This window comes from Odontesthes bonariensis, chromosome 3, assembly GCF_027942865.1.
Source record: "Odontesthes bonariensis isolate fOdoBon6 chromosome 3, fOdoBon6.hap1, whole genome shotgun sequence".
NCBI classification, from domain to species: Eukaryota; Metazoa; Chordata; class Actinopteri; order Atheriniformes; family Atherinopsidae; genus Odontesthes; species Odontesthes bonariensis.
This window is the reverse complement of record NC_134508.1, coordinates 44,815,351-44,832,625: the sequence shown is the minus strand read 5'-3', so window position 1 is coordinate 44,832,625 and position 17,275 is coordinate 44,815,351. Positions and strand designations below refer to the sequence as shown.

General features: G+C 43.2%; 1 protein-coding gene across 13 annotated transcripts in view; it reads right to left on the bottom strand.

The window, feature by feature from the left end:
- nfasca (neurofascin homolog (chicken) a) overlaps positions 1 to 17,275 on the bottom strand; it is a 225,406-nt gene that overhangs the window by 45,866 nt on the left and 162,265 nt on the right. For 9 of the 13 annotated variants that reach the window (XR_012769529.1, XM_075461905.1, XM_075461903.1 and 6 more), the window contains 10 exons: positions 16,418 to 16,462; positions 16,060 to 16,161; positions 14,106 to 14,303; positions 13,672 to 13,742; positions 12,083 to 12,305; positions 11,814 to 11,929; positions 10,591 to 10,801; positions 5,886 to 6,008; positions 4,845 to 5,018; positions 2,081 to 2,107 (listed from right to left, as the gene is read on the bottom strand). Coding sequence is in view for 12 of the 13 variants with exons in the window: in XM_075461905.1 (XP_075318020.1) it covers positions 2,081 to 2,107; positions 4,845 to 5,018; positions 5,886 to 6,008; positions 10,591 to 10,801; positions 11,814 to 11,929; positions 12,083 to 12,305; positions 13,672 to 13,742; positions 14,106 to 14,303; positions 16,060 to 16,161; positions 16,418 to 16,462 (1,290 nt within the window). In the remaining variant the exon portion in view is untranslated. The remainder of the gene's footprint in view (positions 1 to 2,080; positions 2,108 to 4,844; positions 5,019 to 5,885; positions 6,009 to 10,590; positions 10,802 to 11,813; positions 11,930 to 12,082; positions 12,306 to 13,671; positions 13,743 to 14,105; positions 14,304 to 16,059; positions 16,162 to 16,417; positions 16,463 to 17,275) is intronic. The other 4 variants (XM_075461908.1, XM_075461914.1, XM_075461915.1 and 1 more) reach the window with 2 other exon arrangements.

Genomic DNA, 17,275 nt, shown 5'->3' with positions numbered 1-17,275 from the left:
AAAAACATGGCAGCAGGAACATCACACAATGAAGCCCAGAGCTGAAACACCAGCAGCACAGTCATCAGAGTCAGTCAGTCTTTTCTTCTCTGCTGGGATTCACACACTTTTCACCCCCGCTGCCCTGCTCACTAACGTGCCCTGTTCGTCAACACTAACGTCACTGCCCTCAAGAGGACAAATACTGACACTGCAACTCGTCTCTGCTTGTGTTTTCAAAGAACAGGGCTGGGAAAATTTGTACTGTTTTTATAGCGCTCATTGTCCTTCCATCCATCTTCTATACCCACTTAATCCAATTCAGGGAGCCTGGAGCCTATCCCAGCTGTCATTGGGCGAGAGGCATGGACCCTGGACAGGTGGCCAGTCCATCATGGGCCCCACAGAGACAAACAAGAGTTCATTTAGAGTCTACAATGAACCTAACATGCATGTTTTTGGACAGCGGGAGGAAGCCGGAGTACCCGGAGAGAACCCACGCATACACGGGGAGAACATGCAGACTGCACACAGAAAGAGCCAGCTGAGATCAGAAGCAGGAACCTTCCTGCTGTGAGGCGCTAACCACCACATAGTTATTATAATCATTATGATTATTATCACCGTTGTTATTATTATTGTCAGTCTTAGGGGCAAACACACAGTAAAAAGTACAACCCAGTAAAAGCTGCATGAGCAGCCATTATAACTGCTACCATAAATCACAGTCTTTATTCTCGATCGAGCCAAGCAGAAATACACGTTTGAGCAGTCATTTTGTTATCCGTACAGGTGAGGAGAAGTTGCTGGTCTTGAATAGGACATTTCAGGTTTCTGTTTCAGACTAATCATACCAATTCAAAAATTCATCCTCTGATCATTTTGTTGCACCCTAAAGCACAATGACAATAAAGTCTGTGCTGTTCCATTTCATTTCCAATTCTGTGAGACCATCATGCCCCCTTGTGGGGACCAGGCTTATGTCAGGTTGGAAGCCAGCTCATACTGGATTCCACTTTAAATGAAATTCAGTCTTACTGTACCTTGAAGTTGAAATCATTTCCATCCTGTGAAGGTTAAAGAACTTACAGTATGTTCTTCCCTTTCCCTAAAACATTGCCCCCATTTAACACCCCACACCAGAACACCATGCTTGTATCAGCAGGCTAGATTCCAAGCATGTATGTAAACCACCAAATGACTGAAACGTCTGCATGTGCGGTGAGGTAGATCAGTTCAGCCAAAAGCCACCACCTTACCTTCAAACACCAGAATGAACTAATGACCCAGTGAACTGAGGCCTTTGTTTGTCCTCCTCAGAATTCAACTTACAGAATTCAACAAGAGCATTCTGATGTAGCAGCATGCAGCTCCTCCCACACCCAAAGCAGCAGTGTCATGAAGAAAGCATCACCATGGACGATAAGTTGAAATGGCCATTATTTCCATGAGTCTGACATCATCTCAGGACAGACAGCATAAGGCAGTGATGTTGTGGGGTTACAGCGCACACATGCACCATCAGCCATTGTTTCTGAAACTGCTTACATCACAGCTACTGGGGTGATATGGGAGAATATCATACTGTTAGGTGTGTGATGTGATGTGTTTGGCATGTTAAACAGCTCATTCAGTGGATGCGATTTATAGAGAAGAAAAGTGGTGAGTAGGTGTATTCAGTTACTGAATGCCTTCCACACACAGGAAGGATGGTGAGATGAGGAGAGGCAGATGAACAGCACACACAGCAGTTCAGTTCCTTTTATCCTTACCATGGATTTAACACATCCACCGACAGTCTGATGGGCTGACGGACCCTCAGTGTGCATTGTTGGAACTGATTTATCTTTTGTTTGAGAAGACCTCTTAGGCCTCTCAGTATAGCTGCAGGTCTGGTTATTCTGTCTTCAAAATGAACAGAGTCAACCCTGTTACAAAGCACATCCATAACTTATGCCCAACAAATGTGAGCCTGTGGACCACCAAGTTAATTGTATATTTGAAAATAAGAAGGAAGGACTGCACAGCTGATGGTGCTTAAACAGACAGATACTGTATGAAGGGTAATGGACAGACACACTGCCTTCTTGTGCCCCGTTACCTAGACCAGTCGCATCAGTAAAGTTTTCTGCCAATGAAAAGAAGAAGGGACACAGGACAGAAAGGAGAGCTGTAAGAATGATAGAAAGGGACAACAACAACATCGGAAGTGTCGGTACCACAGTTCACACGGGCAGCTGCTCAGACTCAGGGATGACTTGTAGAATTTCCATTTGATCTGTTTAGAGATTTAACTCTTTGTCAAAAGACTTAATTGAGCTAATCTCGACTAAAGAAATCACACAATACTCCATTAACCTCCAATGTGTTGGCACTAAGTGGAGCAAACAATGGATATTTTCAAAGCTAGTTTAGATAGATACTTATCACTCCAGGTGAGTGAGTATTTTTCTAGATTTGATTGAAAAATCTAGTACCGTATTTTCCGGACTAGTTTGGCTGGTCCTGTGACTTATAGTCAGGTGCAACTTGTATATCAAAGTAAATATAATTGAAAATGTTTTTAAATGTTAATTCATACCGACTGACATGAACCAAGGAGTAAACGTTCCCATCTACAGCCGTGAGAGGACACTGTAGGCTTGAGACAACTACATGCTGCTCCTGTACCACTGAAACATCAACTTAAAGACCACTGAGAAAGACAATCCTGTTCTGCAGATTACCAACTGCAGCTGGGAAAATATGCAGAGAGAAAGTTTGGAGTGCGTGAGAAACTTGTGAGGGACTGGAGAAAAGCATTGGTCTGAGGTTGGTCTGACTGCAGTGAAGAAAACAAAGAAAGCTAATCGAGGGCTGAAAGCAAGATGGCCGAGCTGAAGGAAGGAGTCCACAGGTGGGTCCTGGAGCTGCCGGGAGAGGCTCGTCAGCGGTGCAGTTACGTCTCCACGCCCTGGTGATCGCCAAGGAGATGGATATAAATGACCCTGCAGGAGGGCCTTCTTGGTGTTACCGCTTCATGCAAGCCAACAGCCTCTCCATCAGAGCACGGACAGCGGTGTGTCAGAAGCTGCCGCAGACTTCCCAGCCGAGGTGGACAGTTTCCGTGAGGTAATTGAAAAACAGGTTATGGATTTTGTGAAATAAATTTGGAAATAAATGCGACTTAAATATGTTTTTTTCCTCTTCATGATGCATTTTTTGACTGATACGACTTTTAGTCCGAAAAATACGGTAGTTAAGTCAGGATTTATTTGTATGACAGTAACATCATGTCTTACTGTTACTCCAATGTGTGCATACTCTGAAGTCAAAGTCAGTCAGTAGCTGACTGTCTGATACCCGACAAAGTGGTTAGCGTCTACCAAATCACTGCCACCTCCACCAGACACACACACACACACACGCACACATACGCGCACACACACGCAAACACACGCACGCACGCACACACACGCACACACAGGCGCACACACACACACACACGCGCGCACACGCACACACACACACCCACCCACACACACACACACACACACACACACACTGTCAGGCCAGACTTTCATCATGTAGACATTGGGCCTCATGCAACAACCGTTCGTACGCACAGATTTGTTCTTAAATCGTCCGTACGAGTGATTTAAGAGAATTTGCACATTCACCAATCTTTTCGTATTTTACGTTTTCTTTCAGGTACAAACAGAATTTACGAGTGATCCAGACCTGTTGTAGGAGTTTCCTAAAATAATCCGCTGTTATTCTAATCAAGTTTGCTTGACTAATGGATTGTATATTTAATTACTTTGAAGCCTAAACATAAATAAATGTATACATTATACCCCATAATGATGCTGACATTATTCTGTTTGACTTAAATTATGCACTAATTGAAGGTTAATTTGACTCTGTATATAACAAGGTCAATGGGAAGCGTAACCAGCGGCTGACTTGTTACTTTTGGATGCCTTTTGAGTGCGTCATGCTCTTGGAAGAGAGCGTGTGTTTCGAGACCTTGTAGATATCCTTGCGGAGACACACAAATGGCCGACATTGCAATTTAGATTGCCAAGGACTGTGCTGCTGTAAATATGCAGCTTGCTAGAGCCACAACTCCAGAGAGAAACACGCCGATCAAACCCAGTTCCACCACACGTCCAGGTCCTCAGCACCCTTGGAACCTTTCAGAGGGAGATTGGAGACAGATCGGGGGTGTCCCAGTCCTCTGTGAGTCATGCGCTCCCCTTGGTCATCAAAGCTCTCATCAGTTTATCACCCATGGTACATCAGATTCCCATACACCGTTGTCCAACATACACATGAGACAGAAAGCGTAGCCTTATATGGTATTATTTTGGGCGTGGAGTATACAAATCTACTATCCTCGTGCACGTGCACTTAAATACGCACGGGTGGCATTTATCATTTACGCAGGTCGTTTACACACTTTTTCTGAAGTTAAGAGCGTTTGTTGAATCTGGCGTAGCGTGTTCGTACGAGACCTTCGTACGAAAAAAGTGAGAGAAATTTATAATAAAAATACAAAAATGTTCTTGCATGAGGCCCAATGTCTTGAACCAACCCAGTTCTCAGACAGAAAAAAATGTTTTAATAAATGAGTAATCAGTGAGTCAACTCATTTGTCCCCTCTCTATCCTGTCTATAACTCTCAGCACTAAACCATCTTTGAAACCATATCACAATTTTAACCTACATTACTACATTCATTTATTTCCTTATTTTATCAGATGCTGCTTAACCGCTCAAAGGTCAAATTAGTTGCTTATTACTGTATAGTAACCATTGCTTTCAGTAGATGTTTTTGGTCTTTGAGATTGTATCGTGACAAACAAATGGTGGGAAACACTCACCTTCATTGGTGAAGTGGGGGGACTCCTCAGCATAAACCTCCCCTGCTCCCACCTGGGTCAGTGCTGACATGAGGAACTTGTAACGCGTCGATCGGTCGGGCAGGTGGAGGGTTAACTCTGTCACATTAGGAAGAAAAGTCTCGAAATGGATGGGACCCAACCTGGAGCCATTAACTAGACACACACACACACACACACAACCGTTTCAAATGTTTGTAACCTTCCTGCTAGCACACAGCTAAACGTCTTTGTTGTTTACACCTTACAGTTGATTTCAACACTTAGCGTCAAACATAGTCAAACTGATAAATGAAGACACATGGCTTGTGCTTTATAAATCATATTCACATGTTAGTGCCTGTCCCAGTTTCTCAAAGTAGAACCTAAATGAAGAAAGCATCTGTGGAGTCACACCTTAGTTTGGTGTCATGGATCAGTGAGCTTTGAGTACTGTTTTGTGAAGTAACATCTTGTTAAAACAAGTCTGACACCTACAGCAGAGTTGAAGAGCTCAGATACTGATGGCAGTTATACTGCAGCACAATCAGAGCCACAACATGACAGAGAGGCTTCATTCATTTCTTGATATTAGCTGACATTAGCAGGACACGTGTACAAGAGCACTGAAAATGAAACACAAGCTAGATGTTAGAGACACGTTCATTAGACTTTACAGCTGAAAATAAGTTATTAGCTGCATTCGACTGCGTTAAGATAAAATGATGACCACAGAAAGAACCTTTTTGTGTGAAATAATAATAATCAAATGTTTTAATATTATTGATTAATAATAAGAAAATATTTATGGACCAAATAAAGGAATGACGTGCATTTTTAGAGTAATATCTGTTTGTCTTGCACAGTGTTCAGCTGCTTCTGTCTAAGCCTCCCTGACTAAATGCATTTTATGACTACTTAAACACGTAGAGAGGGGGGCATAACCTGGGCCAGCTGTGAAGGGTGCCTCATGGTACCTTGTGATCTAAAATTTTGTATACAGCCGTGGGAATATTATGGGTTTGACAGATCAGAGCAGTTTACCTGTTCGGTACTTGAGCTTGTATCCAACCAGAATGCCGTTGGGCTCTAGAGGTTTGTCCCATTCCAAGTAGATGGTATCCAGACTTCTGCGGTTGATCCTGAAGAACCTTGGAGCATCCGGAACTTCAAATAAATACAGAAAAATAAAAGAAAGAAAAAAAGGTAAGAGGGTTAAGAGGCCAACAAAGGAAAACAGAAACTGTTTTTGCTACAGCTTTATCAGTGAGAATTTGGTGTGTATCTGCCACATGCTGGTTTCAATACATCTCTTTCAGTTGTCCTGGAGCATCCCTAAAAACTCAAAGCCTGCTTTTTCCCTATAAGAAATTTGCTTCAAAGCAAATTTTACATCTTAAGGAGTCCCGGTACAACTAGAAATATTTTTTCACATGATCCATTGAAAGGCTTTCAGCTTGTTAGGGCAGGATCACACTACAAGTTTCTATGTCTGACCTGCAGTTTCTAATTGCAAGGGTAGTGGAAACAACAACACACAAATGTGAGCAAATTGGGTGCCTGACGCAATGTACATGTTGCATACTCAATGTCAAACTGTGTTTGAAAATGTCATGTTTTGTGTCAGCTTCCTGTTTTATTTTGATAGTCTGGTCTCTGTGTTCACTCCCCCACTGATCACCCGTCCTCGCCCTTATGTGTTTCACCTGTGTCTTGTTATCCCTTCTCACCTGTGTGTATATAACCAGTGCTCCCCTGTGTGTCAGTGCTAGATTGTCTTGTCTCATAGAGCAGCTCTCCAGCTCTTTGTTAAAGAGTAATCCCTATGTCTGATTGTTTTTGTTCCCAGTTTTTCCAGTCCAGCCTTCCGATTTTGTGCCTGTTCTGATTGACTTCTTGGATTTTGACCCTTGGACCAAATAACCAAATAACCCTGAGAACTGAATACCGTCTGTCTGCCTGCATTTGTGTCCACCAGTCTCCTAGTTCTTGATAGAAAAGACATTCATTGGCCCTTTAACCTGTTCCTCCCTTCACCAGGTTTACCATTCAGATAAGCATCCTGTGCTTACATTGGTCTTTATGAAATGTGACGTTATCATGAGATAGGTTATGAAAATGCAGTCAGTAGTCATTTTCTGTGCACTTTCTTTTTTACTGTAGAATAGTTTGACAATTTGATCCCCACATCAAGCATGTGTTAAATTTCCATGGGCAAGACACAGCCCATACTCCCAAACTGTGGGTTCATAGACAATAGAATTGTGACTCCCAAGTCTTGGATATCTGACCCTTGTTTCCTCATCAGATCAGAAATTCAGAAATTCAGAAAAAAACTATCCTTACATATAGTTGTCCAACAAAATTGACTGATCCATCTCTTGAAAAGTCTCAAGAAGGTGTGAATTTTGGACTTCTGACTATCACACAAGCTGTACATGCATTCAGGTGCTGCATCCTGACAAAGGACCGGGGCGTAAGATGCAGTAACCGAACGCACAACATCATCTCAGTAACAAATAAGTTGGCACAGAATGAGAACCCACACACAAGCACCAGTGACCAGTTACCAAATGTGATCAAAAAGGAGTAATCAGATTGTTATTGAAGAACTGATATTAAATCTAACAAGCAGCCTATTAAATGCAGGAAATGCTTTGTTGAGAACTCCATCCCCTGAGGCAGGGGCTCATCTTCAACTCAGAGAGAGCATTCCACCTTTGGCAAGAAAGGACTCTCATTGGAATGAGAGATGGTCGGACAAATTCGGGGCTTCGTCAGCAGTATTGAGGGCGCTGCTCCGGTCCGTTGTGGGGAAGAGGGAACTGAGCCGGAAGGAGAAGCTTTCAGTTTACTGCTCCATCTTTGTTCCAGCCCTTACCTATGGTCACACGGTCTGGGTAGTGACTCAAAGAATGAGATTGTTGATACAAGTGGCTGAATAGGTTCCATTTCTTCTAACCTTTTCCATTTAAGGTCATCGTTAGTGGATTTATCCCACTATACTGTACATGCACAGCACTGAAAAACTTTAGTTGCTGAGTGGGCCCCACCTCAGCCTCAAGTGTAAATTGACCCCAGTCCGGACAATCAGCTCCCAATTTTCATCAGTCACAGCAGTGTTAACAAGTTCCTGCAACCTGAAATCAGACTGTCCAGCAGTGTTAGCGAGTGTCCTGTATGCCAGTCCGGCAGCATCAGGGGCTTTGACCTGCACGGCAGCTGCCTCAGCTCCCTGCTTGCCAGTCTGGCGCTGACTCCTCAGGGGTCCTGCCCTTACTGCAAACTTCTCCCTCTCCATGAGAAGCAGCGCAGGTTTGATTTCGTCATGACTGCTGCTGAGGATGTCATCCCACTCGCTGAAGATGACAAGGAGTCGGAGGACTCCGAACAACCCTGTAGCCCTATGCATGGTGACTGTCCTGGTGGGGTGGAGGGATTCACCTTTGTAATGGAACCCCTTGTGTGGTTTTCCCCTAGCCTAGCAAGCCAGACCTGTACAGCTTTTTGCTGTACAGGGGTCTAGTGACGCTGGATAGCAGTGTGGGCGGGATAAACGGCTGTCTGTCAAGTTCAACGCCACGCAATAGGATGGCGCAACAACCAATCAGAGCGATGAAGAAGTTTTACGTAGTCAACGCGACGTGGTTTGTAGTCTATGGCCTGAAAAGCTGATTTATCTTAAGCTATAAACTCTGTAAATATATAACTTTAGCAACATTTGAAACATTTTCAGGCGAGAAAGTAGTCGTTTAGACCCCCAAGGTGTTTAAAATCTGACAAAATACCGGCTATTTACAATTTTGTTCCCACGAATTCAGCGCTACTAAAGCTAGCCGCAGTGAGTAACGCACTTCCAGTTTTGCCGTTTTGACTACTCTCGTCCCGTTAACGGAATTTGACCGTTCAAATGCCTTACCGGAGAGTTTTGTCAGCTCTGAGACGAAGATCGGCCCGCCGTCTTCGGTACATCATGCTCGCAATCGACTGGGGAAAGCCTGTTCACCGGGCGCAGCCATTGTTTACCTCTCTCTGGACCTTTTTTTTTTTTTTTTTTTAACCTCTCTCTGGAACTACACACTGAAACGTCGCACCTCTGTCGTCACTATGTAGCCCGGCCTCCGACCCCGCTCCTCACGATTTGATTGGCTCGATCAAGTTTTGATTTGGAACGTTGCAAAACGACCGCAAGTGACTAGACTAGCCCCGGAGCAAATTCCATTTGCGGCCGCTAGGGGCATCTAGATTTCTAGGCTAGTTTTCCCCCATTCGATGGAAATTTCCCACAGAGAGGAAAATCAGGGCTTTTACTCCCATTACTTCTTAGTCCTGGAAAAGATGTTTCACCTGCTGAGAATCAGAGGGATGTTGGGGTGTAATCACCAGGACAACTGGTTTACCTCCGTAGACTATTGCCTATGACAACTAGAGTGACTCTATGACTCACTCTGTTTTCTGATTGAGCAGTGTGCGCTCCCCCTTCTGTCAGTCCTTTTCTCCCTTCTCTGCTCACTATGTTAGACTGTTACAGCACATACCTACATCTTTGTCTTTCACAGCTGTAGATATTATCGTTCCAGCCACGCCCTGATGCAGAGGTGGTTTTCCACTGATTTGTTTCTGAGTCCTTCAGGGTTATTGTGAGCAGGCCTGTTTATGCTTGTGGTGCTGAATGGACATGGTGAGGCATTGACTACATCCTACTTCACATTTAACCCATTAGCGATAGCTTTAAAGGGCAAAGCCTATGTAAAATAGTACATTGGTCACGTGCTGTAATCCCAGATTCTATGAGTATAGATAAATCCCTTTAAATTGTGGGCCTCACTGGCTCCTCAAATGATTAGAAAGAGACAGTTGCCGGTCCGAGGTCAATTTATGCTCAAGGCCTAGATGGGGCCCACTCAGCAGATGGGCATGGACTAAAGTTTCTCAGTGCTGCACATGTGCGCAAGGGATAAAGTCACTAATGATAACCCTAAGGGGCTGCACGTATATTCATAGAATCTGGTGTTACAGTACGTAACCAACAATTTCTTCAGAGGGTGGCTGGGCTCAGCCTTAGAGATAGGATGAGGAGCTCGGCCATCTGGAGGGAACAGAATAGAGCTGCTGCTCCTCCACATAGAAAGGAGTCAGCTTAGGTGGTTCATCTGGTTAGGATGCCTCCTGGTCACCTCCCTTTGGCGGTTTTCCGGGCACATCCAACTGGGAGGAGGCCCCGGGACAGACTCAGAACTCACTGGAGGGATTATATATCCCATCTGGCCTGGGAACACCACGGGATCCCCCAGGAGGAGCTGGAGAGTGTCGCTGGGGAGATGGATGTCTGGGTTTCTCTCCTGAACCTGTTGCTCGCAACCTGACCTCAGATAAGTAGAAGACAATGGATGGATGGATGGATGGATGGATCATCCTCATTATCAGTGGCAGCTGCTATCGTCAGCAGCAGGCTAGATGGCTAGCCTTTGAGTTTTTCAGAGCCTTTCTCTACTTAAAGACTTGTACTGAAAAGCATACTAGACAGACAATTAGCAGAAAATTATATTTGTGCTGCCTGTTGTAATTCTACAGAGGGCAAATCATTGAGCTGAAAAATTCTAATAGGTTGTAAAATTGGTCTGTGTTTCTGAACAAAACACTGAGCTTGCATGAATTCAACGTGATACCACTGGATATCATAACGTAATATATCACAGGACGCCTTCTCTTGGATGTAAAGTCTTGGTCGGCAGAGCTGTACTCTCACCTCCCTCTTTGGTGGTGAATTCCACCATGTTGCTTTGTTGACTCTCGAAGTGGTTGTTGGCCACAACCATGTACATCTGATATCTAGAGTAGGGCACCAGGTCACTGAGAATCCCAGATGGTTCTGTCATGGTGGTGTAGAAACCTTTGGTCTTCTTCTCCTTGCTGACAATCAGGCCCGGAACTTGACTGGCCTCACGCCAATAGTACAACTGGGAAGTAAAGGAGGAAAGAACAAGTAATGTTTACCATATTCACATATGGTAAAATGGAATAAAAAGGATAAACTAAGGGAATGGGTGAGAAACATGCATAGTATCTCTGAAGTGCCCTGAGATTAGCCTAGCAAGCCAGACCCGTACAGCAAAAAGCTGTACAGGGGTCTAGTGACGCTGGATAGCAGTGTGGGCGGGATAAACGGATGTCTGTCAAGTTCAACGCCACGCAATAGGATGGCGCAACAACCAATCAGAGCGATGAAGAAGTTTTACGTAGTCAACGCGACGGAATGGTTTGTAGTCTATGGCCTGAAAAGCTGATTTATCTTAAGCTCTAAACTCTGTAAATATATAACTTTAGCAACATTTGAAACATTTTCAGGCGAGAAAGTAGTCGTTTAGACCCCCAAGGTGTTGAAAATCTGACAAAATAGCGGCTATTTACAATTTTGTTCCCACGAATTCAGCGCTACTAAAGCTAGCCGCAGTGAGCAACGCACTTCCGGTTTTGCCGTTTTGCCGTTAACGGAATTTGACCGTTCAAATGCCTTACCGGAGAGTTTTGTCAGCTCTGAGACGAAGATCGGCCCGCCGTCTTCGGTACATCATGCTCGCAATCGACTGGGGAAAGCCTGTTCGGCGGGCACAGCCATTGTTTACCTCTCTCTGGAATTTTTTTTTTTTTTTTTTTTTTTTTTTTTTTTTTTTTTTACCTCTCTCTGGAACTACACACTGAAACGTCGCACCTCTGTCGTCACTAGGTAGACCGGCATCCGACCCCGCTCCTCACGATTTGATTGGCTCGATTAAGTTTTGATTTGGAACCTCGCAAAACGACCGCAAGTGACTAGACTAGCCCCGGAGCAAATTCCATTTGCGGCCGCTAGGGGCGTCTAGATTTCTAGGCTACCCTGAGATGACATTTGTTGTGATTTGGGCTGTATAGATAAATAAAAACATGGCATCTCTCTGGAGTTAGTTTTCATCAAACTGCTGCCAGTCTCACTCTGTACTCCTTGAACTCCCCCTGGACAGAGCTCAGGTCCACAGGCTTCCAATGGATGTTTGCTGTGGTGTTGTCGACCTTTGACACCCGCAGGTCAGTGGGTGCTTCAGTGGGCTCTGAACATACCAAGAGGTGTGAAATGTCAGTAACTTTTCTGGTCTAAGTGAAGTGACACTATGATGACAATTTCCTTATATGGAAAATATCTAAACCAAAAATGCAGCAGTTTTTTTTATGTAATGTTGGCTGCATCTACTAAATATACTTACTGTCCTCTCCAGAGTATCCAATGGCCATATTCGACTCTGGTCCTGATCCAAATTCATTTCTGGCTTGGATTTTGATCTCATAAGGTACATAAGTTTCTGTGTTGTGGACAACATGGTTTGATTGCACCGTGGTCACATTATTCCACTCGTCCACAGAATCTTTCCGTCTCCACCACACACTGTAGTGCAGATTTTGGCCATTTCTCTCCAGATCAAGCAGGGGCTGGAAAAACACAACATCAAACTGAACAAACTGCCAAAAAGCATGTACTGAGAGAAAGTCAGAAAAAGTCATCACATCACGCCTGGGAACATGTTGGTGACTATGACAACACACTGCAATGTTGACATTAAATTCGACTTGTAATCAGACTTACAATGGCATTTCAAATCAAATCAAATTTATTTATATAGCACATTTCATGTACAAACAATTCAAAGTGCTTTACATAAAATAAAAGCATTGCAGCAGGGAGTGGAAGAAGCATTAAAAATACATAAAAGAATATGAAGAGAAACAAATAAAATCATTTAAATGAATTTAAAAACAAGCAACAGTCCAGATAAGTTCAAAGATATCGTGCAGATTTCCTGCATAGACACATGAGAAAAGAAATGTTTTTAACCTGGATTTAAAAATGTCTCCATTTGGTGAAAGTTTAATCTCCACTGGCAGTTTGTTCCACTTGTTTGCAGCATAACAGCTAAATGCTGCTTCTCCATGTTTAGTCTGGACTCTGGACTGGACCAGCTGACCTGAGTCCTTGGACCTAAGAGCTCTGCTGGGTTTATATTCTCTGAACATATCACAGATGTATTTTGGGCCTAAACCGTTCTGGGCTTTGTAAACCATCAGCAGGCTTTTAAAATCTATTCTGTGAAGGAATTCCAGTTTGTGGAGGGTTGTGCTGTTACTGTATGTGGACCCTACCTGAGGTTTGAAGTGGTACAATGACTAAGAATGCAAATTTTAGGGTGTTGTTCTGATGTCTTTCAATACTTTGGGCATAACTGACACAAAGTGAGGCTTCCTCTGTGCCAAATCTGAAGAGCATCCTCAGATACCATGTTTCAACGTTCTAAAGTTGGTTCTGGAGCATCTGATCATTGCCCTCAAACTACTACTGACTTTGTAAAGCACAAAAGGGTGATACAAGTATAAATTAAGGAGTTGCAGGAAGTCAATCAGAAACCGGTAGACTTTTCAGAGCTTTTCTGTGTGCGTGTAACTACCACTGAACACTGATGTTGGGTGGTTCAGAGAGAACACTTCTGACAGAATATATGAGAAGATTCAACATTTTCAGGAAACTGTTTGAATGTTTGATGGTGGGCAGACCATAAAACACAATTCATTCAAATCTGTCAGTTTTGTCATTTTAGAATCTGAACATCATTTAAGTATTTTGCAGTGCACTTAAAATGGGAAAGTTTAATAGTTAACATTTTCCTTTTTTTTTAAGTTTCAGATTACCTCTGCTTTCATTGCTGTGATCACAGAGCAGACAACACATAGTTGTGTTATTGTTCATATTGCTGATTTGAACAGAATCTGACATGCAGGATCTGTGGTCTTGTGCATGGCTTACCTCCCAGGTGATCTCCATATTGTCCTTCTTGGTACCCCATCCTCGTAAACCTCTGGGAATAGCATCTGGAGCTTGTTTTTAAATAAGCAGAATTCATTTTGATTGATCAAATTCAGCTCTAACATATCAAATGCCAACAGGGGTAGATGGAGGATCCGCTGTCCAGCTTATAAACAGTACTGTATTCAATCTTTCACATTTCAGAAGCCAACTCTTTCAGAGGTCTGAGTCTCACAAAACACTTTATTTTACATTTTGTCTTTTCCCAGGTAGCTTGGGCTTAAAAACATTAGAGAAAAAATATTCTTCACAAACCTTGAGAGCAGAGAAAGTAAAAAAAAATGTAACCAGCTGATTAAGACAGTTCAATTCAAACTTATAATGACAGAGATTGAACACACATTCTTTCAGAGGGTGTGAGCAGTGCTGCTAACCTGCTCCGCTGGTCTTGTATCGTGGTGAAGGGTGGCTTGGCTTGCTCTGACCCACTGAGTTGATAGCAATGACCCTGAACTGGTAGTTGACGAAGGGTTTGAGCTGCAAGATGACAGAGTTGAGGTCTCCGGGGTAAGTGGACAGGTTCTGCCACCTGTCCGGCTCCCAGCGATCTTCCTCAAACTGAACCAAGAACTCTGAAGAGTAAAACAACTGGCATGAGAAGAGGTAAGGAATTCAATAGTTGTGCTGTAGAAATATTGGATGTCAACGTTAGAAAGACTTTTGGGGACTATAAGGTTTAATGGCTTCTTTTCCTACCTTCATGTGTTTGATAAAGAGTCCCATCTGAAATTCAGTTCTTCCATTCATTCTCAAATGCAACAAACACTTTAATCTGTCATTTCTTTTTAATCATTTGAACCTTTCACAGGCACGAGTGCAAAGTGTGTAGTGTCTTCACTGACCAACTATGTTGTATTGGGAAAATATCAATTTGATGAAGCAGGACACTCCAAAAAAGTAATAAGAGAACCAACAATAAACAGAAAATTTGAACTGTGTTTTGCAAGATTTTAAAATCAGCAGATTAATTGCTCACAGGCGGGGGTGTCAGGATTGGGTATAAAAGGAGCATCCACCAGATGCTTGGTCATCCAACATGGTTCTGCCAACTCTGTGTTGGGGCTTGGCAAACACACATCTGCATGTTTTAGTGCTTTGCTGGCACATGGTAGCTTCAGAAATATATAAGAAATGGACTGAGCTGTGGGCTGCTCTTGGTTGTGTTGCTGCTGTTGTTGGTCCTTTAGAAAAAGACAGATGTCAAAGTGAACAAAGATGTGCTTTATGATGGAATTTGTGTGTTAAAACAGTCAAAATGGTCTGGTCCACCTGTGGTCTTCACATTTTTTTTCTTTGTTATTCATCATCTTCATCTTCTTTATCAATTCTGTTTGGATCAGCCCATCCCTACTGGGGCTTATTTTCAACCAATCAAAATTTAAGATACATGTATATCAGCTCTGTGCAGGAACACGGCCCAGTTCTCTGGACACCAGCTCATCTCAGATGGACAGAAAGACAGAGGACACGTGTTCTGTGGGCAGATGAGTCCACCTTACAGCTGCTTCTGGGAAAACTGCTGAGAAAGAGCATCCAGGCTGTTCTCAGAGAAAGCTTTAAAGCCAGCGTCTGTGATGGTGTGGGGGGGCATCAGGGTCCATGGCAGGGAGGGCTTTGTCTGTGTGAAGGTGCCCCTGATGCAGAGCTGGATGCTGGAGTTCTGGAGAGACAGATGCTGCCATCCAGGTGACGTCTGTTCCCGGCAGGTCCATGGTTATTTCAGCAGGACGACGTCAGACCTCATTCTGCAGGACTTCCAGCAGCTTCATGCACACAGTGTTTGTGAGCTCCACCGGCCTGCCTGCAGCCCACATCTGTCCACATCTGTCCCCTGCTGAACATGTACGGAGCATCATGAAGAGGAGAACCAGACAACAACCAGGGAGTGTTGACCCAGATTCCTCTGAAAAACTGCAACAATCCCAAAGCGTTAAGAAGTGTCATTAAAGGAAGCTGATGGAGCAGGATGGGAACAGGACTCTGGAACAGCTCTCACTGAGTGTTGATGCTTTAGATTCTACATTTGGTTCAGTTTTGAAATACAAAAAGGTTGTCAGTGAAGGCACAGAAATGATTTCCTTTGTAAAAAATGACAGGTTTAAGCTTTTGTTGCATTATGGGATTTGTACATTATCTATTTGGTAATGACTACTTGTGTTTAAGCATCTATTCATTATCATTTCCCTTCTAAGAATCACAACTTGAAACAAACCCTACCACTTAAGTCTCTTTAGCTATACTCTCCACAGGATCGTCACACAATGTTTTCAGAAAATAAAGCTATGGCTCAAAGAAGTGAGAATACAGTAGCACAAGGGGTGCAGTGACCTGTCACAGTGCTCCTGTGGTCATTTCCAGGGATCCAGGTGAGGCGAACGCTACGGGCCGCTGGGTCTGACAGATCCAGATCTGTTGGGGGGTCTGGACGGTCTGCAGAGAAACATGAAACAGTCTGACTTTATAGATGTCAAACTAATCTGGACATTCTTAGCATGAGCTTAAAACATTTTAAAGGATGAACTAATTACATTCGTCATCTATCCCGTTCTAACAATCCTATCCTCTCACAAACACATTAATAACCTTATATTTCTATCATCATTGTGTTTTCATAAAGAGACGTCAATATAGTTCAACAGGTAGCAAAAAGTAAAACAGAGAAGAACATCCAGCTGAGCCATGTTACCTGGAGGCAAGGCACTAGTGATTGAGGGGTTGAGGGAGGCTTCCTCTGTGGGGCAGGGTGAAGGAGCAGGAGGTGAGTATAAAGATTAGTTTACATGTTAGTTCAAAAACCAATCAACAGCAAGGGCGCACAACAGTTAAACACAATATTATTTAAGTTAGCTTCATTTCACTCAGTTATTATAGACCACTCTGAAAATCTCATTATATTTGCACTGATTACAATGTTTGGCTCACACAGGGATGTTTGTTTTAGTTCATTCATCATTTTGCAAGAGATGTTTCCATTTCTCAACATGTGATGCTATCAGCTGATCCAAAGAAAGGCCTAGTACTGTGGAAGACAGAACACAGGAGCCTCATATACCTGTGACTCAAGCACAGTCATCAGTTCAAAGGCTATCTGTGAAAGTAACTAACATCTATCTTCACCAGAGCACATTCTACATTGCACTACAGAATCTGCATGTGCAGCATGCATACTGTTAAATCAGAGCAATAAGTATTGTTGAAGCTAAGATATGTGAGTATTCAGTCAATTGCAATGCAGAGACATGCACTATTTCCTGTTGAAAGCACGGAGCTGAAAAACAGCAAAGTGTCAAGAAAAGCTTCGACATGTTCAGTTTTATCAATAAGGTGTTGATCCAAAAAACCCAAACTGTGTGTCATTGCATGTGAGAGCCATTTGAATCCTGTCATTTTTCATCAGTTTATCAGCTGACTGATTCGCTGCTTCTACCGAATTACGAATAGTATATCTGTATATACACTGTGGTGATAGTGGTAGTGATAGATGTAGCAAATCCAAGGGACAGCAACATCAAGCAGAAGGAGCGTGAGAAGCTCGAAAAATACC